This window comes from Onychostoma macrolepis, chromosome 11 (genome assembly GCF_012432095.1).
Source record: "Onychostoma macrolepis isolate SWU-2019 chromosome 11, ASM1243209v1, whole genome shotgun sequence".
NCBI lineage: Eukaryota > Metazoa > Chordata > Actinopteri > Cypriniformes > Cyprinidae > Onychostoma > Onychostoma macrolepis.
In genome coordinates this window covers 22,082,762-22,110,019 of record NC_081165.1, presented here as the reverse complement: position 1 = coordinate 22,110,019, position 27,258 = coordinate 22,082,762, and the positions used below count along the sequence as shown (strand labels likewise).

Genomic DNA, 27,258 nt, shown 5'->3' with positions numbered 1-27,258 from the left:
AGATACATAAAATGTGAAGAAAAATAAGATCAAATAGATTTGTCACCTGTTATTATTAAGGGCTGTAACCACCATATATATGAAGGGCACAAGTCCAAATCAGTATGCAAAGATCAGAATAATAATTTTCAATTGAGCCATTCTTAAATTTGTATATTTAGTCCCCCTAATCCAGAATATTTGTTTACGTTCTAGCTGTTAATAATTAACTATACATTTAACTCCCTAAATCCTGGTTTATCTTCATATTTATCAGTTATTCATATCACAAACACAAGCACGGACGTTCCTGATGGAATATAAACTCCCTTGATATTTCTTTGAACTATTTGGCAAGATCAGACGTCCTCGGAAGGCTATTGGCTGTTACGAGCGTTCGGCGACGCTGATTGGCTGCTGCCTGTTTCCGGGGCTCTGTTCTATTAGTGACGTTTTCCCAGTCGCTGTGCGACAGATTGGGGAGAATGGCCGCCAGTGGAGGTTAGATCTTCTCTTCAAAATCCAAACTTATTTCTGAAAGTTTTCTAGTCTGTTTTCGCGTTATTCATCTCTGATATTATGTAGTTTGGACGGAACGAGATAGAGTTAGACGGTTTGTTCAAATATACGGCGAACTCCGGTGGTTGTTTGGATATAGGTAGAAAAGTACGGAGAGGTAGCGGCTAGCGAGACTAGCTCAGCAAGTGACTGTGTAAACACTCGCTTATTTGCTCGCTGATTTACGATACAATTCATTCAGCTGCGTTATCCCTCGTTTAACGCTGTACTTTCGTCATATTTAATGCGTTGTCACGGTTTATTTAGCGCTATGAAAGGGCTCTAGTCTGGACTTGAATGGCTCGAGACCGGACTAGCCTGATGTTGTGCTAACCGGTTAAACAGCACCTGGATTAGCACAGCTAATAAGTTAAGCACCGAAACTCGCTTGCTCGTAGTAACTAAACACAATTCTTCGATCATATTATCAGGAGAGTGTTAAATGTCCAAGGTTATCGAAAGCAATACTAGTTCTTTGGAACATATTGCTAGTTTTCCTGCTCTTAACTAGTTTTACAGTAATATCATGTGGGGGCAGTGGTTTGGTTAATTAATGGATTACATGCTTTGTCTGATTTTGTTGTTCTGAACTGCTCTAAACGAATATTAGTAAGTAAACGTGGATGTCACTGACTTTGCACAGAGCCTGTGGGTTTGGAACATCTGTAGAATGAGAATTTTTCCAGTTTTATTTTTGCATTGAAACTCAACGTAGTTCTAAAAAAAAAATTAAGAGCTAATAAATTGTAATATGGGAACGTTTAAAAGCTAGAAACTAAAACTGACTGCAAAAGAGTCATGCTTGTAATTTATAATGTTTATTGTCACTGTAAAACCTGCAATCATCTCCGCTGTCTAACTCTTTTGTCTTGTAGACGTAGGAAAGCTGTTACAAGTACAGAATGGGACTCCAGCAAGCACAAGCTACAACGGGGTAGATGCCCTACATGCTTGTAATATCCTCCAGCAGCTTAAAGCCTTGTACGACGAAGCTCAGCTGACTGACATTGTCGTGGAAGTGGACCATGGCAAAACATTCTCTTGTCATAGAAATGTCCTCGCTGCCATCAGTCCTTACTTCAGGTGGCTACTCCACATACCAGTGCTTTAAACCTTTAAGTATCAACCATTTTCATAACATTTGTTGAGAAACTGTGAAGTGATAGAAGCTAAGATTGAAACACAGACCCTTAATTTACTGAAAATATGACAAAGACTTAACTATTAATTTATTATACATAGTTATGATGGCTTTAAACCGATCAGACAGTCAGACTTTTCAGTACTTAATCAGCAAAAACTTTAAAGGTGTGTTCTTGGTTCAATACAAGATCAGCTCTATCGGTAGCATTTGTCCCTCAGTTTAAAAAAAAATTGTTTACAGTAAGCCAATGTAAGTATACAGGGCAAGCAATAAACATTAAAATATGTACTCTTTCAAAAATATAGCGACTTGACGATATGTTTAAATCATTATAGACATTGTTAATTCCAATCTTTTTCCGAGCTTTGATGTCATGACTGTGCAAACCTGTTTACTCTGGCATGATATCTCTAAATAATTAATTAAAGAATTGCCGCCTCAAAGACATTTGCACTTGCAAAGGCTAAACAAGTTTGCTGATTGATAATTTTTGGTTTTTAATCGATTGAAGTTGACTTTTTTTCTTCTTTAAATAGAAATTTAACTTGTATTGAACCAGGAACACTCCTTTAACAAACTATACATTAAATGTAACAAAAAAAAAAAAAAAAAGCTTTGGGGACGCCACTCATTTAGGCTTGAGTTAAGTACTGGAATGGAATCGCACATTTAATATCGTAATACCACAGTTAACTAAACGCATATTGTCAAAAAATGATTTTCTTTCCTCTGGAAAAATTCTGAAATGCAGTCGACAACACTGCTTTGTTTTGTTCACATGGTAATAGTGTTTGTTTTGTCTTTTGTCAGATCCATGTTCACAAGTGGCCTTACAGAGAGCAGTCAGCGGGAGGTGCGGATTGTTGGTGTGGAGTCTGAGTCCATGCATTTGGTTTTGGACTACGCTTACACCTCACGTGTCACTCTCACCGAGTCTAACGTGCAGGCATTGTTCACCGCTGCCAGCATCTTCCAGATCCCAGCCCTCCAAGACCAATGTGCCCAGTTCATGATCAGCCGTTTGGACCCTCAGAACTGCATTGGGGTCTTCATGTTTGCAGATGCTTACGGCCACCAGGAGTTGCGGGAGCGCTCGCAGGATTACATCCGCAAGAAGTTCCTGTGTGTGATGGGAGAGCAGGAGTTCCTTCATCTGACCAAAGAACAGCTGGTCAGCATTCTCAACAGCGACGATCTGAACGTGGAAAAAGAGGAGCATGTGTACGAAAGCATCGTGCACTGGTTGGAGTATGACTGCTCACGTCGGGAGGCAGATTTACCTGAGGTTTTTGCCAAATGCATCCGCTTGCCCCTGCTGGATGAGGCCTTTCTGAGCTGTATACCCCCAGCCTTCGCCCTGGCCTTGTCCAGGGATCCCTCGGATAAGGGTCGGCTCAACGGCACCAATGGCTGCTCGCAGCGGTTGGGTATGACTGCATCCGAGATGGTCATCTGCTTCGACGCGGCTCACAAGCACTCAGGGAAGAAGCAGACCGTGCCTTGCCTAGACATTGTTGCCGGTAAGGTGTACAAGCTTTGCAAGCCACCCAATGACCTCAGAGAGGTTGGCATTTTGGTCTCGTCAGAGAACGACATCTTCATCGCTGGAGGCTATCGGCCGAGCAATAGTGAGGTGTGCATTGACCATCGCGCAGAGAGTGACTTCTGGCAGTACGAACATGCTGGCAACAGGTGGCTCCCGCGATCGCCCATGCTGCGGGCACGCATCGGCTGCAGGCTAGTGCACTGCTACGGGAAACTCTACGCTCTGGGTGGTCGAGTGTATGAAGGGGATGGGCGAAATGCTTTGAAATCTGTAGAGTGCTATGATGCCAGAGACAACTGCTGGACAGCGGTCAATCCCATGCCGGTGGCCATGGAGTTCCACAGCACAGTAGAGTATAAGGACCGCATCTATGTGCTGCAAGGTGAGTGGGGTTCTTGCAGAGTCACCTGAAATCAGGGTTATCAAAGTGTGCAAACACGCATATCCTTGTAATTCATTGGCCTGTCATGTCTTTTAGCTCAGCTTAGATAAAAAAAAAAAAAAGGTCAGGTGGGTTCACCTCTCTCAGCAAAATCAGCAATAACTGGGAGCACAAAAGAGCTAGACTAGTATTTCATATTAGGGATGGAACGAAACTTCAGCCACTGAATATTTTCAACAGACAATGCCACAGAAACTAAAATACACACTGAAACATGCTTTCTCTAGTTAAAAAAAAAAAAGTAATATTACACCTGTTTGAAAAAAGGTAAAGGTGTAATCAGTTAAAATAAAAATTTAAAAATATTAATGACAACAACAATAATACATTAAGTGTGTGTGTATGTGTGCATATACACTCATTGCCAAAAATATCGGCACCCTTGGTAAATATGATCAAAGAAGGCTGTGAAAATTAATCTGTATTGTTGATCCTTTTGATCTTTTATTTAAAAAATTCACAATCTAACCTTTCATTGGATAATAAGAATTTTAAATTGAGAGAAATATCATTATGAAATAAATGTTTTTCTCTAATACACATTGGCCACAATTAACGGCACCCTTTTATTCAATGCTTTTTGAAACCTCCATTTGCCAGTTTAACAGCTCTAAATTTTCTCCTATGATGCCTGATGAGGTTAGAAAACGCCTGACAAGAGATCAGAGACCATTCCTTTATCCAGATTCACTCCAGACCACTTTAGATTCCCAGCTCCATGTTGGTGGTGCTTCTCTTCAGTTCACCTCACTCATCTTCTATAGGGTTCAGGTCAGAGGACTGGAATGGCCATAGCAGAAGCTTGGTTTTGTGCCCAGTGACCCATTTTTGTATTGTTTTTGAGGTTTGTGTTTGGATTATTGTACTGTTGGAATCCAAACATGGTCCATTCTAAGATTTCTAACAGAGTCAGTCACTTATTGATTTTTTATCTGTTGGTATTTGATAGAATCCATGATGCCATGTCTAAACAAGATGTCCAGGACCTCCAGCAGAAATATAGGCCCACAACATCAAAAATACAGTAGTATATTTCATTGTACACATGGGGTCCTTTTTATCCCTGTGTTCACCAAACCCATCTTGAGTGTTTCCTGCTAAATAGCTAATTTTTTTAGTTTCATCTGACCATAGAAGCCAGTCCCATTTGAAGTTCCAGTCGTGTCTGATAACTGAATATCCTGGAGTTTGTTTTTGGATGAGCTAGGAGAATGTTTCTTGAAACCCTCCCAAACAACATGTGGTGATGGAGGTGCTGTTTGACAAATTTTTTTAAAGGTTTTCTGACCCCGAGACTCAACTATTTTCTGCAATTCTCCAGCTGTGGTCCTTGGAGAGTCTTTAGCCACTCAAACTCTCCTTCTCACCGTGCATTAGGACAATATAGACACACGTCCTCTTCCAGGCAGTTTCGTAACATTTTATTTTGGTTGGAAATTCTTAATTATTGTCTTGATGGTGGAAATGGGAATTTTCACTTTTCTTAAAGCCACTTCACTAATTTGTGAAGCTCAATTATCTTTTGCTGCACATCAGAAATATATTCTTTGGTTTTTCTCATTGTGATGGGTGATTAATTTTGAATTTGGCCTTTGTTTTGTTTTCCCTCCTATTTATATTTCTGTGAAACAGGAAGCCATGGCTGGATAATTTCATGTTCGTAATCACCCTGGAGTGCTCAAAATTGTGAATATGAATGGGAATATACTTCAGAGATATTTTACTCATAAGAATTTCTAGGGGTGCCAATAATTGTGTCCAATGTGTATTTGAGAAAAACATTTATTTCATAATGATATTTCCCCCCATTTTAAAGTCTTAATTCACAAAAACCTAACCTTTCATTGCATAATATTTTTAAATAAAAGATCAAAAGGATCATCAATGCAGATTAATTTTCACAGCCGCCTTTGATCATATTTACCAAGGGTGCCGATATTTTTGGCAATGAGTGTACAGTGTATATACGGCTGGTCATAATATTTTATATATATGTATGTATGTGTATTAGTGTTGTCACGGTACCAAAATTTCAGTATTCGGTACCGATACCAGTGAAAATCCACGGTTCTCTGTACCAATTTCGGTACCACATGCTAATTAAAAAATACACTACTTTTAATAAGTCAAACAAAAATAAAATGTGCAAAAATCAATGCCATTCTTTATACTTATTTAAATTGTTTCAGGTTTTTCCGCAAGTAGGGCTGAAACGATTACTCGACATTAAAAAATTGTCGACAAATATTTTTCTTGTCGAGTAGTCGTTTGATCTCACATGACCTAATGTAAGAGCCTGCAATACTGCGGTTCGACCAGTGTGGCGCTGTAGCGCAAGAATGTAATTCATCCCTCCTGGATGCAATTCAAGAGAAGACGACACACCCGAACCTGAGCGGTGTTTGATGAATATGTAAATATATATTGCGCGCTTTCTTCTCAGTAACAAAATAAACACAACAAAAACTGACAGCAGTGCGAAAGCAGCAGTTAAAAATGCGTCTGATTACAACGATGTGGATGTTTGCATGAGCTCTGCAGTTCAGTACTCAAGTAAAGTCCGTTCACATCATGTTTATTTTTATAGTACTTTATGCAATAGATAGCTTTAAATCAAGCAGCTTTACGGTATTAAACATGAAAACCCAGTGTCAGTGTCGCTTTCAGTTAGAATTACAACTTGATTTTCTGAAATAAAGCAGCTCTCCAGTGTGGAGCTAGCTAATGATAAAATGTTTTTATTAGTGGGGAAAAAATATTTAATTAAAGTGATAGTTTGTTTTACGGAAATCATTATCATAACCCTATACGGTAGGCTATTTTAAGACATTGTTTTGAATAAAATAGTTTATCCAAAGCATCTCATCACTTACCTTTATTTTGATTCTTATCACTTACAAAAGGAGATGTTAGGCAGAATGATGTTACTTTTCCATGTAGCTAATTAAATGGTGAGATAGTGTCTCTGTCTGTCATCTCATTTTGTGTGCCAAATACATCTATTTGTATAATGAATTGGTAACACTTTAACAAATGATACCTTATTGTAATGTATTAATTAACATGAATGAACAATGAACAATACATTTATTAAATTCATGTATTAATCTTTGCTAATGTTGGTTAATAAAAATACAGTTATTCATTGTTTGTTCATGTTAGTTCACAGTGCATTTACCAATGTTAAAAAACAACTTGTGATTTGTATAAATGCATTAGTAAATGCTGAAATTAACATTAACCAAGATTAATAAATGCTGTAGAAGTATTGTTCATTCTTAGTTCATTAACCAATGAACCTTATTGTAAAGTGTTACCAATTAATTGTATAATAATTGTAATTACATAATATGCTTTTCTAAAGCTGAATTGACCTTTGCTAGAATATGTATAACTTAATATTTTAACTACCGTATTGTCCTGAATATAAGACGACCCTGATTATAAGACGACCCCCCTTTTTCCAGATGTACCTGTTGGAAAAAGGCTTTTTGAAAACCAAATCTTGTTTGTTTGTTTTTTTCTCTCTCTGTAAAACACATTTATTATTAAATTTTCATATTGCATATTTTTCCAATTCTAATTTTTGTTTTGAAAGTATGGTAAATACTGGTCAAATGTATCAACAATGACATTAGAAAATTTTGATATACCATTGAAATAACAGGTAGCCCATCTGAATTATATAACAATTAGGCTATCCAACTCATAGTAGCCTACCAAAATGTTAATATCAGTAGACGTGAAATCTTATTGTAGTCTTCAAATCTGGGTACTGTGTTATGTTTTAAAATCACTCACAGAGGAAGTTTGGTCCAATCAGGCTAACATGACAGTCACGATCATGCTGCTGTAAGCTTTTCTTTTTCATTTGTTTTCATTCGCGATCTTTACAACACACATTACATTACATATTTCATGGCACACTCGTTTTATGCGTTTTTGGCGCCACCTTTTTTTGGCGCGTTTTTGGTGTATTACTGACATGTCAAAGTCTAGACCCTGAATATAAGACGAACGCGTTTTTTCAGATGTATTTCCAAGGAAAAAACATCGTCTTATATTCGGGTCAATACGGTAATTGCAAAAGCTGAATAATCAAAGTCTACTGATTAATCAAAATAAATCAAAAAATTGGAAAATAATCGTTTGTTGCAGCCCTATCCGCAAGTAAAAAAAAGTATGAAAAACAGTAAACAGTAAAGTTTCACCCAAATTTAATTTGTCTTTTAATTAAATTTAAACACATTTTATTTTTTTAGTAAATAAAGGGGATTTACTATTATAATTAAAATATAGAAGAAATATTGTGTGATTATTTAATTAAAAATAAATAAATAAAATTTTCAACAGTAGTAATAGTATCACATACATTCTACTAAATACTAGTGATATATTTCTGGCACAATGTCTTTAAGATAAACTTTTATTTTGACGGTTGCCGTTAGTGCTGGGCGGTATACCGGTTCATACCGAATACCGGTGTTTACTTTTCTTATGATATGAATTTTTAAAATACCGCAATACCGGTGTTATTTAAATAACGTTCGGAACGCGACACTGTTTGAGAGGGGTCTCTTTTCACTATTGCATTGTGGCGAGGACACGTGTCGCTAAGCGTGAAAGTTCTGAAGCTGTAGAACTAGTAGAACGTGATGACACAGAAGAACTCATCCACAATATCCACCGCCCGCTGCCATCAGCTCCTGCGTCTCACACACGAGCGCGACTTCAGCACTAAATTTAACAACTTTCAGACCCTTTTAGCAGCTTTTTTCCATAGAATATACGAACTGACAAACCTAGCGACATTTTTGGATAAACCTTAGCTATGGTTCAGTTGGAAGATGTCGCCAGTGCTGCCCCGCGAGCGTGAGATCTGACTCCCGGCGCAGCGTCGCCTCTCTCTGCGTCTGTTCTGTGCAGCGAGCGGCAGAGAAGCAGACCATTCAGTTGGCCGTATCGTAGCAGATTCGTCAATAAATGAGTACAAAACAGTGTTTCCAAGCACCTGCTGCTAACTGACTGTTTGGAATTATAAATATGAGCATAGTTCGTCACTATTTAGTGTGGAATTTTTCTACAATATTCGCTCATCATGACAGTAAAATAGGGCATTCTAAGTCAATCTACTGCAGTTTTTCCTCTCTCAATCAGTAAACACCCGGTCATGCATGAAAAAAAAAAATAAAAAATACCGTCATATACCATGAAACCGGTATAATTTTGAAATACCGTGATATAAATTTTTGATCATACCGCCCAGCACTAGTTGCCGTGAATACCTTTAAATTTCTGTGTGTAGCTATATGATATGACGCTGGTTTTACTCAAATGAAACGGTAAAATGCTTGTGAAGTGACTCTCAGAGCAGCTCTGGAGATGTTCATGTATTTATGTATTCATTGAGACAGCAGATGCTGAAATCACCGCGAGCGTCACGTGCGCTTCAGTGTGTGTAGTGAAAAGAAAAAAAAGAAAAAACGCGCGTCTCCGCCATTCATTCATTCACACACACATAGACTCCCAGAACATGCAAGTTTCATATCTAAATCGACTTTTGCGGCTTAATATTTACAGATACTAATCCATGTCGCGATTTGATTTAAGTGACCTGCTTTTGATTAATTCATCCAAACTTTGACAAATTCCGTGTCATTCCATGCTAAACTGTTAATTCCATTTTTAAAACTGGCTTCCGCGATTCCTTCCGCGTTTTCTGCATCGCAGAAATCATCGGGCCGTACGCATCAAGAACCGGGGTGACCGGGTACTCGGGTACCACCGGTACTTAAAAAAAAAAAAACCTGGTACCATGACGTTTTCATTTTTTTAGTACCGACTTGTTACCGAAGTACCGGGTCTTTTGACAACACAGTGTTGTCAAAAGACCCGGTACTTCGGTAACAAGTCGGTACTAAAATGAAACGCCACGGTACCAGGTTTTTGGCACCGGTGGTACCGGTACCTGGTTCTTGACGCCAGACGGCCCTATGATTTCTGCGACGCAGAAAACGTGGATGGAATCTCGGAATCCAGTTATAAAAATGGAACTTGCAGTTTAGCATGGAATGTCACAGAATTTGTCAAAGTTTGGATGAATTAATCAAAATAGGTCATTACACTTAAATCAAATCGTGATGTGGACTAGTACCTGTAAATATTAAGCCGCAAAAGTCGATTCAAATATGAATCCCGCATGTTCTGCGCGAATGAATGAATGGCAGAGACACGCATTTTTAATTTTAACTGCATGCACTGAAGCGCACGTGACGCTTGCGGCGATTTCAGCATCTGCCGTCTCAATGAGGACATAAATACGTAAACAATGTCTCCAGAACTGTTCTGAGAGTCACTTCACAAGCATTTTACGGTTTCATTTGAGTAAAACCAGCATCATATCATATTAGCTACACACAGAAAATTTAAGGGTATTCACGGCAACCCGTCAAAATAAATGTTCGGTTAAACTAAAGACATTGTGCCGGAAATATATTACTATTATTTAGTAGAATGTGTGTGATACTATTAAAAAATTTATAAATCTTTATTTTTAAAGAAATAATCACACAATATTTCTTCCATATTTTAATTTTAATTGTAAATCTCCTTTATTTACCAAAAAACAATGTTTAAACTTTTTTAAATTAAAAGACAAATAAAATTTGGGCGAAACTTGTTTACTGTTTTTAATACTTTATTACCATTTTAAATAAGTATAAAGAATGGCATTGATTTTTGTACATTTTATTTTTGTTTGACTTTATTAATAAAAATAGTGTGTGTTTTAATTAGCATGTTTTTGTTTTGCTTTGGTACCGAATACTGAAATTTTGGAACCCTGACAACACTTATATAATATTATGATCAGCCGTGTATATAAATAAATGCATCTAAATAAAACTAGACATGTTTGTTAATTGAAATAAATGCAGGGCTCACAAAATCGCTAGCCCGATGTCCCGGGGCTATTGTGTTTTCCAGTCAGGCTACCAAAATGTATCACTGCCTGCCCGACAGGCTACCTTATATACAGATCTCCCGCGGGTCCTTAAACACTCTCAATTTAGTTGTATCAAACTTAAGGCCATGAAAAGTTTTAAATTCGTTAAATGGTATAAGAAATGTCTTAACTATAATTTCAAAAGGTCTTATAGTTGGGGATGGGGATGGAAAGACAAGAATGGCGATACAGCTGGATTAAACTTCAAAAGGCAATGATGCAATTGAATAAATATGAGCGCTGCAGGTTTCAAGTCAAAAATGCGGCGCAGATGTCTTTATGTGAATGTATCTGAAGGGAACCGACAGTCCTCAGAAATGTGTCGTTGGCATTTTTATTTAATCTTACCTATAATGCCTGATAAAGCAGCGTTTATTAGCCGCTAACAGGGAACTTGCCTGAGGGAAACTGCTAAAGCGCCACCTCGTGGCAGAGAATGAATTTGCATTTCCAATAAGCCTTTCTTGCTGTTTGTGGTCAGATCAAAGCAAATATCAACTTATGTTTTTACGCAGCAAACACAGAGTTGTAAATGAGAGAGAAGTTAATGTGCCTTCTAAAAATCTAAACAATTAAGACGGTAATATGTATTCTTTTAAATTAATATAATAATTTGTATGCTTGATTTATCCCTTTTCATAAAAATGGTCTAAAGGCTGAAATGCTGTTGTATAAGATTTTGTTTTTGTGAAAACCTGTATCTGAACTGTAAATTGTCATTTTATGGCTTAATACTGTATGTTACTATAGACATTGTCCAACCTCGCTCATACTGTGTTCATTTTACTCGTGCAGCTCTTAAAATGGGTCATAAATTGCCTTAAATATATATATTTTTTTAATTCTGAAGATACCCTGTAAATAGTGAAATAAAATTCCTTCCTTCATATTTGTTGATATTTGTGTACTGAAAATATGTTTGATTGACATTTAGACTCCTATCTGATTTTCTATATTTAAAAAAAAGTTTTTATTTTTATTTTTTATTTGAGCTAGTTAAATAAATTTTCGGGCTACCAAAATCTGAAGAGTACCTGCCTGAAGGGCTACCAGGGATTTCGAAATTTTGTGAGCCCTGAAATGTGAAAAAATATAAATATTAGTGTGTATAAACAGTTAGTTGCCAAGGCAGCAGTTCTAATTTTTGCTTAAAGCAATATAATGACTAACTAAAGAAAATATATAAAAAACAAAAACAAAGACCAATAAAAATGACAAAAATAAATAACATTACTGAAAATTTAACTAAGATTAAAATGAAAGCAGAAATGTAATAAAAAGGTCATTCAAAATATTAATAACTAAGTTTTCAACCTTGTGAGTTTTGAATTTTCGATTTTGGATAAGTAGTTTAATTTTGGTGCAACGTAATCTAAATTACTAATTTGTGATGTTAATTACGTATTTAGCAATTTTGGCCATCTGTTTGGATAATGATCATTCTTTTTTTTTTTTTCTTCTTTTTTTTTCAATGACTTTTCCCCAGGAGAATACTTCTTCTGTTTTGATCCTCGCAAAGACTACTGGGGGCATTTACCATCCATGAATGTTCCCCGTACTCAAGGCTTGGCCGCCCTGTACAAAAACTGCATCTACTACATAGCAGGCATCTGTAGAAACCACCAGCGCACGTTTACCGTGGAGGTGTACGACATCGAGCAGAACACCTGGTGCCGTAAAAGAGACCTCCCCTTCGACCAAGCGACCAGCCCCTACATAAAGGTGCTTCTGCTTCAGGGCAGATTGCATCTGTTTGTTCGAGCTACACAAGTCATGGTAGAAGAACATGTGTTTCGTACCAGCCGCAAGAATTCTCTCTACCAGTATGACGATGAAGCTGATCAATGGACAAAGGTCTACGAGACGCCGGACCGCCTCTGGGACCTCGGCCGCCATTTTGAGTGTGTGGTGGCCAAACTATACCCTCAGTGTCTTCAGAAAGTGCTGTGAGCGTCGAGGATGTGCTGTTTGAGACAGCTGATCAATATTTTTGGAGAAGAGAGATGATGGAACTGTTCAATACATGGTGCTGTTTGTGTCCCCAACACCAGAACTGCAGGGGAAGTCTTAAAGCGTTAAAGGTTTCAATCAATAAACTCGAGGGTGCTGTTAGAAAAAGTAAAGTTAAAAAAAAAAAAAAAAAAAAGGCAGTATTTTATGTTAGAAAATTGTGCACAAAGCACCCACACAATTGCTTGTTTTACAGTTAGAAAAGTGAATCATAAGTGCAATTATCTTGTTTTGTTTTTTTGCAGATGTTGAGTAGTTTCTGCTCCATTATATCGAAAGATTTTGTTGCTGTTTTGGCTTGGGTTGTTGGCATGCATCGCTGGTGAACATGAGCAGTCGATGTCCTTAAGGACAAGCTGTACGTCAACAGTTGAGTAAAAAAAAAATAGGTGGAAAAAACATGTAAAGCTATAAATATTCATACGGGTATGATGAGCATTTTTGCTCACTGTTAGTGTGAATAATGAGTTTTTTATTGTCATTTCTTTCAGGTTTTCAGCTGAATAAGTTGACTCTGTGGTTTGCTTAAGAATTTAGTTAGAGAATTTTGATCATTAATGGAAAGCAATTTGTTTGCCAAGATGTACACGTAGGTGTTTTTTTTTTTTTTTTTTTTTTTTTCTTTCAAGTCAACCCGTGTGCTAAAACATCACAGCAGTTTTTAATTTCATTTGGATTCTGCTTTTATGATGTTTCGTTGAGCCCAGCTCCCACATCGAAATCTATATCTTTGCAATTTCGCATCACCAGCCGGATCTTTAGTGAGGTTACAAGATTTTACTCAGTCTCCATATTGGAGAAGACAAAAAGGAGACCAGCTTTATGTGTAGCTGAAATCAAAAAGTGGGCAATTTGTTGACAGCCAAACACAGCTCAGATCTGGAGAGAACATCGATAGGGTTGGAGAAGAGGTGGCCAAATTGTGGTCCCTCACATTCCACTGTCATTTATTGACTCCTCATATCTGAAACCTACTGGTGTGGTTTGAAGATGGATCCGCCAAAATGCCAAAACATGTTCAAGGAGTCGTAGCCTGCACCCCATGGCAGCAATAACAGGTGTTCTGTCATTGTTCCTTAGATGAAGTGCATTAGAAACTTAAGCGATGATGTTTCCGTAAATAATTCCAGAAAAATGGCCTTTGTTTTGCCATCATGGGTTGGTTAATGTTCAGTGAGGTGTGTTGCTATCCAGGGATGTTACAGTGCCTGTTCACACGAAAAGCCCAGGCATCACTGATGGAGTGAGAAAAGCCACTATAAAGTCTTACAGTTCAGTTGGCTTCTGCACTAAGGTGCTTTGACTTTACGAAAGGTCTGTTTTGCAAATGAATCCAGTCCTCCTACATTAGCGTTTCCCCACAAATGAACACTTTCTTTCTTTCTTTCTTCCCTCCCGTCCCCTCATCTTCCAGTCTCAAACTACGGAGAAGAATTGTTTTTGGTGCTGCTTTTTTGACAATCTTGTACAGACTATACAGTGATTTTTACAGCCATTTGTCATTGCTTGACACTTCCAAAAGATGTCAGTCTTATAAGTTATTGTCTCTCGACATTCGTGTTGTTTTTTCAGCCTCATGTTTATTTCGTCATGCAGGTTCCTGATTTTGCACTACATTATTTCCTCCCTTGATAGCTTCTCAGAATACAGCGCTCTGTTTTCAGACACAGGGACTGAGGACGTGGTGAACGGCATCTTTAAATAGGACAGCTGATGCACTCTCATGTCGGGCTGTTTGGCGCCTGTGAGGCCCAGCTTCATCTGGGGCTTTGGTGAAGGGAGAGGGATGAGAAATTGCATTGGCTTTGGTGCAGTTGCCGCACGTTTCACATACTTGCATACGCTCAGTAGCACGGGAACCAGAAATGGACACTTCTCAGGATTATTGTTGATACACAGTACTGTATTTAAATGGTTTGTTGTATGTGTAATATACTGTACCATATGTTTGCTGTACTTGCACAGTTTTTTTAAAGAATTTTTTTGTCCTTTATTTCTAACTTGAAAATGGATTTTTTCTTTCTTTCAGATGGGTGTGTGTGCTTTTTTTTTTTTTTGTTCTTTTAGTTGGAATACTTTTAGGTTTGTTAGAGTTTGATTTTGCTCTGTTAAAAAATTGTGAATCGCAAAACATGGACATTAACATAAGCATTTTTTTTTTTCAGTGTGTTCTTTTGTTTGTGACTGCGTTAGTCTTAAAGAACACAAAGCATTATAGGAAATAAGTTATGGCAGTGCTACTTTCCAAAACACCAGTCTGTCTAGATGTTAAATAAAAGCTTGGAAAGAATTTATAAATTATACTTTTGTGTTGTTGGCTGCAGCAGGTGTGAATGCTGTACCGCCAATTGTTCCATTTGTCACAGCTTGCAGTTAATTTATCCACAGAAGTTTAAACAGTGTTTTCTTTTCCTTTTGCATTGCTGCTTTGCAATTTTTTTTTTTTTTTTTTTTTTTTATGTATTTGGTTTACTTGTATGTATGGTGTGAGAGTTTAGTAAACATTTATTAATCTCTACTGTGAAATTCACCTTGCACATAATTTGAAAAATAAAACAATAAAAAGTAAATGAGCGGTGCTGGTATTTTTGCAATGAGTAAAGAACTGATATAGGAAGTTGACGACTTATTTTTAATTTTTGTACGTTTAAATTTTATATGAAAGCGTACATTTTTAAGTCTTGTAACATTTTACCCCACAATATACAGTAAGTGAAAAAATTATTTGATCCCCTGCTGATTTTGTATGTTTGCCCACTGACAAAGAATCTATAATTTTAATGGTAGGTTATTTTAACAGTGAGAGACAGAATAACAACAAAAATCCAGAAAAATGCATTTAAAAAAAAAGTTATAAATTGATTTGCATTTTAATGAGTGAAATAAGTATTTGACCCCTTCGCAAAATATGATTTGGTACTTGGTGGTAAAACCCTTGTTGGCAATCACAGAGGTCAGATCTTTCTTGTAGTTGGCCACCAGGTTTGCACACATCTCAGGAGGGATTTTGTCCCACTCCTCTTTGCAGATCCTCTCCAAGTCGTTAAGGTTTCGAGGCTGACGTTTGGCAACTCGAGCCTTCAGCTCCCTCCACAGATTTTCTATGGGATTAAGGTCTGGAGACTGGCTAGGCCACTCCAGGACCTTAATGTGCTGCTTCTTGTGCCACACATTTGTTGCCTTGGCTGTGTGTTTTGGGTCATTGTCATGCTGGAATACCCCATCCATGACCCATTTTCAATGCCCTGGCCATGACGGTCCTAGACATATACAGTGGGTACGGAAAGTATTCAAACCCAATTGAGCATCTCTGGAGAGACCTAAAAATGGCTGTCCACCAACGTTTACCATCCAACCTGACAGAACTGGAGAGGATCTGCAAGGAGGAATGGCAGAGGATCCCCAAATCCAGGTGTGAAAAACTTGTTGCATCTTTCCCAAAAAGAGTCTGAATACTTAGGACCATGTGATATTTCAGTTTTGCTTTTTTAATAAATCTGCAAAAATGTCAACAATTCTGTGTTTTTCTGTCAATATGGGGTGCTGTGTGTACATTGAGGAAAAAAAAAAATTACTTAAATGATTTTAGCAAATGGCTGCAATATAACAAAGAGTGAAAAATGTAAGGGGGTCTGAATACTTTCCGTACCCACTGTATATAACAAGCCACTGAGATAAATTTATATCTCATCTTCAGCTTCTTGCAATATAACAATTGAAATATATGGCCTTAGGTACCTCTTTTTTATTATTATTTATGGCCCTGCTGGCATGTCCTGGCTGATAAACAGTCATATTTTTTTTGGATACTACTGTCAAACATTGTATTGTTTCAGCAAACGTTTGGTTCTACACTGCACCCTTTAGAATGTTTCATTTATATGTAGAAAGAAGCTATGAATGTAAAGTAAGGTGAATGCTATACTATTTGTAGTAATCTAGGCAGCTAGTTTTCATTTAATATAAAATCACAAATAGGGCAAAGAAAATACCAACAGGCTTCATTCAATGCTCCTTTCAGTTCTTTGTGCCTATCAATTTTTAAGGAATGGCTGTTTTCACTGCTTCTCTGTCTATGAAGTGGTTATGTCTCATAAATCAGCCTGAGCTTACAATCATATCGATCTGACTGGAGTTTCTGCTTTCATCTCACTTGGCTTCACTTGAATTGACCATCTACTTTAAAGAGTTTCTCCCTTATGCTGGGGTATGTGCAATTTAATTATTCAACAGAAACCTATTTATCATCAAATTAGGAGGAGAGCTAAATATTCATTTGCTCCAAAATTGTGACAAATGAGAAAATTAACTTGTCAACTTATCTAACAGATTTCTGCTCTCAAATCTAAAAAAAAAGATGCATAATTTTAAGATGCAATCGACACTGACAAACATATTACATATCTAATATACCATATAAACAGGTTCCTAAGTGTCTATTATGCCAGCAGCACGCAGGAAGTACATTATATATATATACAGTGGGTACGGAAAGTATTCAGACCCCCTTAAATGTTTCACTCTTTGTTATATTGCAGCCATTTGCTAAAATCATTTAAGTATATTTTTTTTCCTCATTAATGTACACACAGCACCCCATATTGACAGAAAAACACAGAATTGTTGACATTTTTGCAGATTTATTAAAAAAGAAAAACTGAAATATCACATGGTCCTAAGTATTCAGACCCTTTGCTCAGTATTTAGTTGAAGCACCCTTTTGATCTAATACAGCCATGAGTCTTTTTGGGAAAGATGCAACAAGTTTTTCACACCTGGATTTGGGGATCCTCTGCCATTCCTCCTTGCAGATACTCTCCAATTCTGTCAGGTTGGATGGTAGCGTTGGTGGACAGCCATTTTAGGTCTCTCCAGAGATGCTCAATTGGGTTTAAGTCAGGGCTCTGGCTGGGCCATTCAAGAACAGTCACGGAGTTGTTGTGAAGCCACTCCTTCGTTATTTTAGCTGTGTGCTTAAGGTCATTGTCTTGTTGGAAGGTAAACCTTCAGCCCAGTCTGAGGTCCTGAGCACTCTGGAGAAGGTTTTCGTCCAGGATATCCCTGTACTTGGCCGCATTCATCTTTCCCTCGATTGCAACCAGTCGTCCTGTCCCTGCAGCCAAAAAGTTCTATCTTGGTCTCATCAGACCAGAGAATCTTATTCAGGTGTTTTTTAGCTTTCATGTGTCTTGCACTGAGGAGAGGCTTCCGTCGGGCCACTCTGCCGTAAAGCCCCGACTGGTGGAGGGCTGCAGTGATGGTTGACTTTCTACAACTTTCTCCCATCTCCCGGCTGCATCTCTGGAGCTCAGCCACAGTGATCTTTGGGTTCTTCTTTACCTCTCTCACCAAGGCTCTTCTCCCCCGATAGCTCAGTTTGGCCGGACGGCCAGCTCTAGGAAGGGTTCTGGTCGTCCCAAACGTCTTCCATTTAAGGATTATGGAGGCCACTGTGCTCTTAGGAACCAGCAGAAATTTTTTTGTAACCTTGGCCAGATCTGTGCCTTGCCACAATTCTGTCTCTGAGCTCTTCAGGCAGTTCCTTTGACCTCATGATTCTCATTTGCTCTGACATGCACTGTGAGCTGTAAGGTCTTATATAGACAGGTGTGTGGCTTTCCTAATCAAGTCCAATCAGTATAATCAAACACAGCTGGACTCAAATGAAGGTGTAGAACCATCTCAAGGATGATCAGAAGAAATGGACAGCACCTGAGTTAAATATATGAGTGTCACAGCAAAGGGTCTGAATACTTAGGACCATGTGATATTTCAGTTTTTCTTTTTTAATAAATCTGCAAAAATGTCAACAATTCTGTGTTTTTCTGTCAATATGGGGTGCTGTGTGTACATTGAGGGAAAAAAATGACCTTAAATGATTTTAGCAAATGGCTGCAATATAACAAAGAGTGAAAAATTTAAGGGGGTCTGAATACTTTCCGTACCTACTGAATATATATATTTATATATATATATATATATATATATATAAAAGACAGCGCGAAAGAAGGGAGAAAACGAGTGTGAGACCCAGCGGTCCCATGTGTAATAGCAAAGGCAGAGGGCTTCATCATACTGCCCTTGGCTTCACTTTCCCCAATGTCACCCTATATGTAGTGGAAGAAAGACAGCAGGAATACATCAGACACGCTTCCACTGCTTCTCTACCACACACACAAAACAAATGCTCCCAGCTGGAGCTCCATCATAAGCTCACCTGAGCAGCTTTGACTTTGGCAGTCGGGCTGTTGGAAGTGTAATGGAAGAGAGACCCCTGATACCGCCAGAGAGCCCACCTCACTGAAACGAGACAAATGCACAACTGCTATTTCTTTTGTTTAGAAAGCAATGATATAAAAACTAAATCCATTATGATGGAGACAATCAGAATGCAAGGAAAGCATGAATGCCTGCAGCTCGTGTGAAATGAAGGACTTTCATGCTTGCATTTTTCATCCCCGTTTTTTTCCTTCGAGCCATTCCTGTAAGAAACTTGGTCATGTCTGGTGCTTATTCATGAGGATGTGTGGTTTCCTGTGTAATTTATAACCTAAACACAATTGCAAAAGCTTTTCAAGGTTGTAAGCATTTGCAATGAAGGATAATCGCGCCGTCGTCAGCTGGTAACTGTAATCTTCGAAAATGATCCATGTCTGCAAACGTGTAATCTTCCTTAGGTTTATGAGAGGTGCTGAATTATGAGAGGTTGTATATTTTGTAAGCCTGGGAAGATGCGCATGTAGTAATCACTTTTGTGTGGAAGCGTCTTTTGATTGATGTTTTCTATCGTTGCTTCACTGTGACATTGTAAGGTGGATGGAATATGATTAATTTTCTGTCCTGGGGTGAAACAAGAATCCAAAATGTTTTGATTACTGAATCGTTTTTTTATTTATTTTTTTAAGTCTACAATAAATGTGTTTTCCAATTAATTTCCAAAACTGTCTTCACAATGCTTTAAAAAGATCAGTCACATGAATTACTTGTACGCATAACAACTGTTTCCTAGAAGACATCCAATTGCAAAGGCCTGAGTTGACCTTAACATAAATACTTTACACAGGAATAGTAAATTGCTCATGGTCATCTTCTAGGCAGAATATTAATAATGCCCAAATATATTAATTATGTCATCATCCAAACTTTTCAAACATTATTTGTAATTGATTAATTGTTGTAGCTTGAATAAAGATGAATCCATATTCAATTTATAGTTTATGCATTTGTGGTCCAATTACAATTTGTAATTTGTTTTCAAAGCCTGTTAAATTCAGTTATACTGTAATGTTAAATAGCTATAATGCATTTGATAAAGACATCAGTGATACTGGCTAATGCTAATGCTAATGAGATCATTATTCACTGTTCATTTAAAAGAAAGAAACATTATTTAGAAACATTAAAAATGAAAAAATATACATGTTTTTATGAATCTTCAGTTTTAAAACCCTGGCTATAAGACAAAAAGAAAACACTAGCAGACAGACTCATTTAGTGCATCATTTAGCTGACAAGTTTCTCTTCTAGCTCGGGGTTGTTTTCTTCAATACGATACGTGACTGTGTCCTAATAGGTGTCATCAGAAATGGGTTTTTATTACAGTTGGAGAGGATACAAGATGAATTGAGAAGCAATCTTGAAGGTGACTGATATTTGAGAGTTTATGGGCGTAATGGTACTGAACAAATCTTTCTCATCAAAATGCTTTTCTTTCGTTCGCTGTTTTTCCCTCTCCTTGCCATGTGAGCAGTAATGAATCGCTATATGAGCAGGCAGGTGTTCAGAGCTAGTGACTTGAGGTGTTGCTACGATACTAAAAACACTATCACACATTTACACAAAAGCAACCCAAGTCTGATACTTTGATACAGGTGCTGTCAATTTTCATTACTGATTGAATGAGGCATTTATATAGCTTTATTGTGTATTGCAATACACCCAAAGCGCTTTACAATCATGTGGGGGCGGGGGGTCTCTCCTCAACCACCACCAGAATTAATTAAGCAATAGAAAGAGTGCTGTTCTTCAGACCAACCTCTTGACTGCGACTGTGATATTGCTTTTATATAACAAATAATTTAACAACAAGTAACTAATAACTTGCATTTTAGACACAATTATTACACAATGCCATCCTTTACACTATGCTGTTTTTCCATTGTTTAACAATAAAGTGTTTCTTGGAGGTTATAGAACATTAAAGAATGATCATGTGATTTTTATGTATGCAAGGTGACCTGTAAATGGGGAAAAATGGGGTTTCCATTGCAGTTTTGTGAAATATTCCTTTTTCAAATTGCCTGAAATACCATCTCATGACTAAATTACTGACAGTAATTTGTCCAAGTTACAGCCAAACATGTTTTGGTTGATATCCCAAAGGGTGAGTTGATGAGCACTCTGGAGTATATATCATTGGGCTTTATTTAGTGAAAGCCAGATTTCCAGTTGTTTCTCATTATTAAGGCCTTTGGGTCTCTGTGAACTGCTAAAACAAGTCTCTGCAGATCACCATGGTCCCACTGTCCCTCCTCGGAGCGCTGAGTATGCATGCTCTGGGAAAAGATCATGGCCTGTAGACCTCTGCCTTGTTCTCTTTCTCTTATTTTCACTTTCTGAATGTAATTACGTCTGTGCCATCCCATTGCCCCAGGACGGGAGTGTAGTGTGTGTGCCAGCCCTGAAGGACTGCCCAGCGAGCCTCATTACCCTACCACAACCTGCCACAGAGGACAGGAGTATAGATAAAGAAGGAATTAGTGGCTTCTGTGGCCGCATGTGCAGCAGTGACTGTGAACGCTTTCTATAAGCCTAAATAGTCAGTCCAAGCATGCAACTTAACATTACTAACACTACTATGAATCACAAAATATTTGATGATATTTTCATGCTGTGATGCATGTAGGAGCAATAACTTATTAAATTATTAATAATAAACTAAATTAGTACTAGAGAAAGCATCACTATTATGGCTCAAAGTATGTGCAGGTTAGGCCTGTTCACACCAAGAATGAAAAAGTTCTGTTTATTGTAAGTGGCCACTGCAGTTCTGTTGTCTGCCTCTTTAAATGCTCAAGTGCTTTAAAGTCAGGTGAATTCTGACTGGCTGTCAATGATTTATTGGACTGTTAGGAGGCCACGAATGATAAGGACCAATGAAGGAATTTGTCCAGGACACCCCGACCCTTTACGAGAAGTGCCATGAGATTTTTTGATGACCACAGAGAGTAAGGACCTCGGTTTAATGTCCCATCCATTTATTGTATAGTGTCCCCATCACTATTCTGGGGTGGTAGGAGTAGGACCCACACAGAATACAGGTTGAGCTCCTCCTGCTTGCAATAGTTTTCCCTGGAGTTCTCCCATCCAGGTACTGGCCAAACCCAATTCTGCATATAGCTTTATTGGGAAACCAGTCGTGGGCAACAGGGTGTTACGACTGCTGGATGGAGGCAGATCTGAATGCAAGCTTAGAGACTGAAGAAGTCGAAACCAGTGATTGGAGAAGTCAGACATATGTCACAAGAAAAAATTTTGACTTAAAAGAAAAACATATGCATGTATGAATTGTTCACAATAAGATCAAAAACATGCATTTAGGAAACGACGTACACTCTAAAAAATGCTGGGTTAAATACAGCCCAGTGCTGGGTAAATATTGGACAGGACACATGCTGGGTTGTTTTCAACCAACAGTTGGGTTAAATGTTTAACCCAACCGCTGGGTAAAAACAACCCAATCGCTGGGTTCGTCCATATTTTACCCAGTGCTGGGTTGTATTTAACCCAGCATTTTTTAGAGTGTAGGGTCTAGGGTGACTTCTAAACAGCTGTGTTTCAGCATCTGTCCAAACTGACAACATTTCATTCCACAATCACGATTTTAAACTTCCACGTCACAGGTTTATAACTAAACGAGCATGGAGTAACTGCATGAGCTACAGAACTTTACAATTGGCTCGAACTCTTGACTTTGCACATGCTCAAACCCTTAATCTTACAGCTTTGTTCACACATAGCATCAATACAGAAATAATCTGGCAATGTTACAAGTTCCGAGGCCAGCGAACTGCCAGAGCTCATCTACCACCGTTTTGACAACGGGTCTTGTTCACAGATGACCTCTAAACGGAAAAATGCAGTTATGTTTCCAAAAAGTGCTGTATGTGTGAAAGCGCTTCTAACATTTTCAAAACTTTCCACAAAAAGTGGCACCCCGTCTCCTTTAACATTTTCAGAAACTCATCCATATAACTTGAGAAATGCTGACTGCCTCCTTCCGACAGGAAAGTTGTCACTTCTTGGAATTCTCAACCTCTTTCACACATACATCATGCTGACATCAGTAAAAGATAGTCTGCCTCTGATGTGTTCTGATGCCTGAAACGCCTTAAATCCTTGCTTCTGGGATGTGGCGTTACATGATCTCAATTTTCTCTGAATTTCTAAACCAACAATTGCACAAGTGACATCATTAAAACAAGAAGACTCATATTCAAAGGTTTATAGACATCATTGTTCAGCAAAAACCTCTGAAATGAGAAACATCTCTCTCCCTTTACCTACATCTCTCTCTGTAGGTGAAGACGAGTGTGATGTTCATTTGGAAGATGAAGGGGCATTAAATTGGATTTTTTGGTGAAGGAGGCAGTGCCCAATGAATTGTCCAGAGTCTCTAATTTATTACCATTTAAATAGAGGAATCATTTCTGAAATTATTTCAGCTTCCGTTAATGAGTTTTTAGTTGCCAATGTGAAATGAGATGGAACCCTAATGTGCACAGAGCAGAAATGGTCTTAATTTAATCACAGACCACACCACATTTAGGAATGGCTACACTAGCCTCAGAAATGGAACTCATTTGGTTTCAATCTTTATTTTTCAGAGGCTTTGGGCTCTCCTTCAAACTTTGGCCTTCCCTGATGATTACTGGGATGTTTTTCCAAGCCAGAAGGCCCCTAGCACATGGATTTGCTGCCATGGCAAGAAGTGCAGTCTTCCTCTGGCTCCTCTAAATCAGCCATGTTTTATCTGTTCGTCTTTATCCTGGCTGGCCGAACAAGAGTTTTCAATACATATTAAGGCTGAGTAATGTTGAGTGATACTTCATTTTCAGCTTAGAATTGATTTTTAGTCTAAAACTAGGCTTTCATTCTTTTCCTTTGTCATCGTACATATTTTTCAACCCAACTCACGATTAAACATTATTGTTTTGAAGAGCACAAACTGATATTTAATGAACTCTTTTGATATGGAAGGCTGTGTTAGCCTATTACGAAGCACACTGTAATAAAAAGTGATTTATCAAACATGGCTTTTCAAATTGCATTATCAATATCATCATTTTTTTCTTGCAGCAGATATAGATTTTAGTGCAGCCCAAACAGCTTAGTGTAGGACTAACTGTGACAAGGGGTGCAGTTTTAAAGCCATCAACATGCATTTTGCTAATTATTATTTTTCCTCATTTAGGTAACTGGCTGTGTGCTCAACATCATCCACTCTGCCCCATCAGCCAAACATTGTGACTTGAATGAATACTCACTACTATTTAGATATTCTTGCCTCAGTGGACACATTTGCCAGGCCTGGAAGTAGTGTACTGGCCTCTACCAAATGGATTCTGGCTTGAATGTCCCATTAGTTTTGTGCCCCTTGCCATGGTCTAGTGGTGAATCCAGCTTTTTTTTTGGTGTGTTTGGGGTGGGGGATTGCATTCATCATGGTTGGTGCTTTTTGGACCAGGTTGAGCTTTGGCAATTTGTTGAATGGTTCTACTCAAGAACTTCATATACTGTATATGGTAGAAGAGTGTATCTTTGTGGTGAGATTTTTCTGTTTCTTATATTTTTCTGCAGCCTTTACTACAGTTTTCAGTGTCATAAGATCTTTCAGAAATCATGCTTATTTGATTAACATTCCTTATTGACGCACATCTGTTTAATATTTTTATGAAAACATTATTTTTACATTTGACTTTTTTCGGGATCTTTTGATCAATTTAATGCATCTTTGCTGAATAAAGGTACAAATTTCTTTAAATAAAGTAGTGTATATTTATACTTATTACATTTATACAATATTTAATATTAAAGTATTCTTAATCATTGAGAACAAGGAGAAATATGAAATTTGTTTTTTCAGGTTTTGGTAAGTTGGAGCAGAACCATATCTATATATCTAAGTACTATATCTGTTATACATCTATTCATTATATTTATATAGTATTTAAATATTTAATCATTATAATATGATTTATCGGCAATGACCAAAAGGTTGGTAAGCCATTGTTTTTCTCCCTTTTCACCCCAAAGCTAAAAAAGACTCAAAGCTTTCTTCATCTGAGTCAACCATAATATTTCCCATCCCCTGTCTCGCCATAAGTATAAACCGCTGGTCTCAGGCATAGCAGGACAATGACATTTACCGTGGCTTTACCATTTTTCACTTTCCCTATACTTTTCTCTCAAAGGAAAAGGTCAGACTTGAGGCTTAATAAAGTAGTTGGAACAGAACAAAACAAACAAAATCAGAGCCGAGCCAAAAACAGTTATTCTCTCTCTGTAGCCAGTCTGCTTAATGTGAGTACACAGAGGTGGTGCTGTAACGCTTTCCAGGGTGTCATTATTGTAAGACATTCCAGCAGAATTGGATTATGGTTGGTGAGTGAGATTTCGCAGTGAGCTCGGGGAGGGAAAGAAAGGCAGTAATTGGTCACGCTTATTTACTGCTGTGAATCAAGTCGCCCCGCTTTGAGTTGCGGTGCACGCCCGCTTGAGGATTTGGCTCTATGCACAAATTACGGAACGTTTTCCAAGCATAAGTAGCTGGAGGCGTAATGAAGTCTCCTTTCGCCTCACACTCGCTTACTTCACCTCCGTCCCTATCGGCCAACAATAAACGCCAGGAACTGCCCAACGGACCCTAGTCTGCTGACCAAAGCCTCTATATGTGTTAACAGCACATTACGTAATACCTAAGATGGCTGGCTATTATTGAAGACTTCTATTGTACTTCTAAATAACTTTTTTTGTACTACGTAAATCCAAAGGGGAAAAAGATGTCCTCATTTTGGTGCATTTGAACATTGCTTACATACAACATAGGCCTACTATCTTGATGCAGTATGCTGGACATCAGCAGTAATGGTAGAACATTTGAAGTGTCTCTTTGTACTTTCCTTTGCTTTCTTTAGAAGTTTCTGTATAATCTCAAGGAAAGACAAAAGAATTCACACATTCATGCACAACCACTTTCAGAAAGCAATTCAAAAAGTGTTCTAGATTCTAGAAGTTCGGTTTCGGTGGCACTGGTAAACAAGCCGCATTGGCCTGTATTTAGACAGGAAGTGCCCACCTCAACAGATTTATTCTTGTGTTTTATAATGAGCTGGATTTTTTAGGCCTACTAGTTCCGCGCTGTGACCCCTTTCTGAAACCCATGTTTAATGGAGTAAATAACCACCTGTCCACAGGCATACCCACACAAATACACTTTTAGCTCTCTCCTCCGCAGGACAGAGTCATTACGTTCCCCCTTTATGCCCCAGCTCCTTGTTATGACCAGAATCTGTATCCCACTGCCAAAACCTGCAGGTCAAACTAATGAGGAAGAAGACTTCAATTGCAGTAATTAGCCTTTTGCTTTTCTGTGCTCTTAATGAATCTCAGATCAGCCCTTCACTCATTAAATGCTTTTACCTGTGTAATAATTAACCAATGAATACATTAGGAAACAAAAAGAAAAAAATTAGGGGTGACCACCAGATGGAGACTCATTACCGGTGCACCAATCAGGCACAGGCCCTAATGAGGGCCCTGGTCATCGGCAAACACCCCGAAACGCTGAACGTGATCAATCAAACTCTGGCTGTTGGTTGTTTGGTGTGACGCAGAGCGAAGGGCAAAGAGAACGCCCTCATCATCATCATCTGCACAGTGGAAAAACTCATTAGCTCACGGTTTTTAATTGCAGCGGCAATGCATACAGAAATGTTTTTATAACGTCTCAGAGTTTCTTAGTGCGCAATAACAGAGTTTCCCAAAGCACGGCTGATCTGTTATTGCTTCTTATCTCTGGGGTTGAATGAATGATATAGATTCTTTTTTTTCTTCAACAAAATGTTTTCTTTAATAATTTGGTGAAAACCTAGAGTATTTCCATCAATCTTTAATGTCCCTTCAATATTTTGTACATTTTTCTGGGCACAAATAGGCAGGATAAATTTAGTGTTCTTTGTTTCTTATCATCAACATTTAGATGTCTTAGCATGACACTAAAATACTGCCTAAAAAAGTAATATATACACACAAACACTTGCCACACCTAGCAGGAAGCATGGTAGGCAGGTTTGACGACAACTGGAACATGTATGACCTGTATGGTGCTGTTTTTCTTACTGCAGGTTGCTTCTTGTTCACAGTGAATGACTGCCGTAACGGACAGGGAGAGGCAGACTTACAACTCACGCGAGGGGCTCTGTGGGCTAGAGCAAAGATCAAAGGTCAAAAAACAGAGCACGTACACTGGCTGCATCAAAAAGATAGAAAACAACATAGAGAGACATTAAAATTGC

General features: G+C 38.1%; 1 protein-coding gene across 1 annotated transcript; it reads left to right on the top strand.

Annotated features, from left to right (window-relative positions):
• Positions 1-321: 321 nt before the first annotated feature.
• On the top strand, positions 322-12,818 carry kbtbd8 (kelch repeat and BTB (POZ) domain containing 8). The gene is made up of 4 exons (XM_058791883.1): positions 322-480; positions 1,413-1,620; positions 2,492-3,609; positions 12,159-12,818. The coding sequence occupies exons 1-4, from the start codon at positions 465-467 to the stop codon at positions 12,620-12,622; spliced, it is 1,806 nt and encodes a 601-aa protein (XP_058647866.1). The 5' UTR covers positions 322-464; the 3' UTR covers positions 12,623-12,818.
• Positions 12,819-27,258: the final 14,440 nt, after the last annotated feature.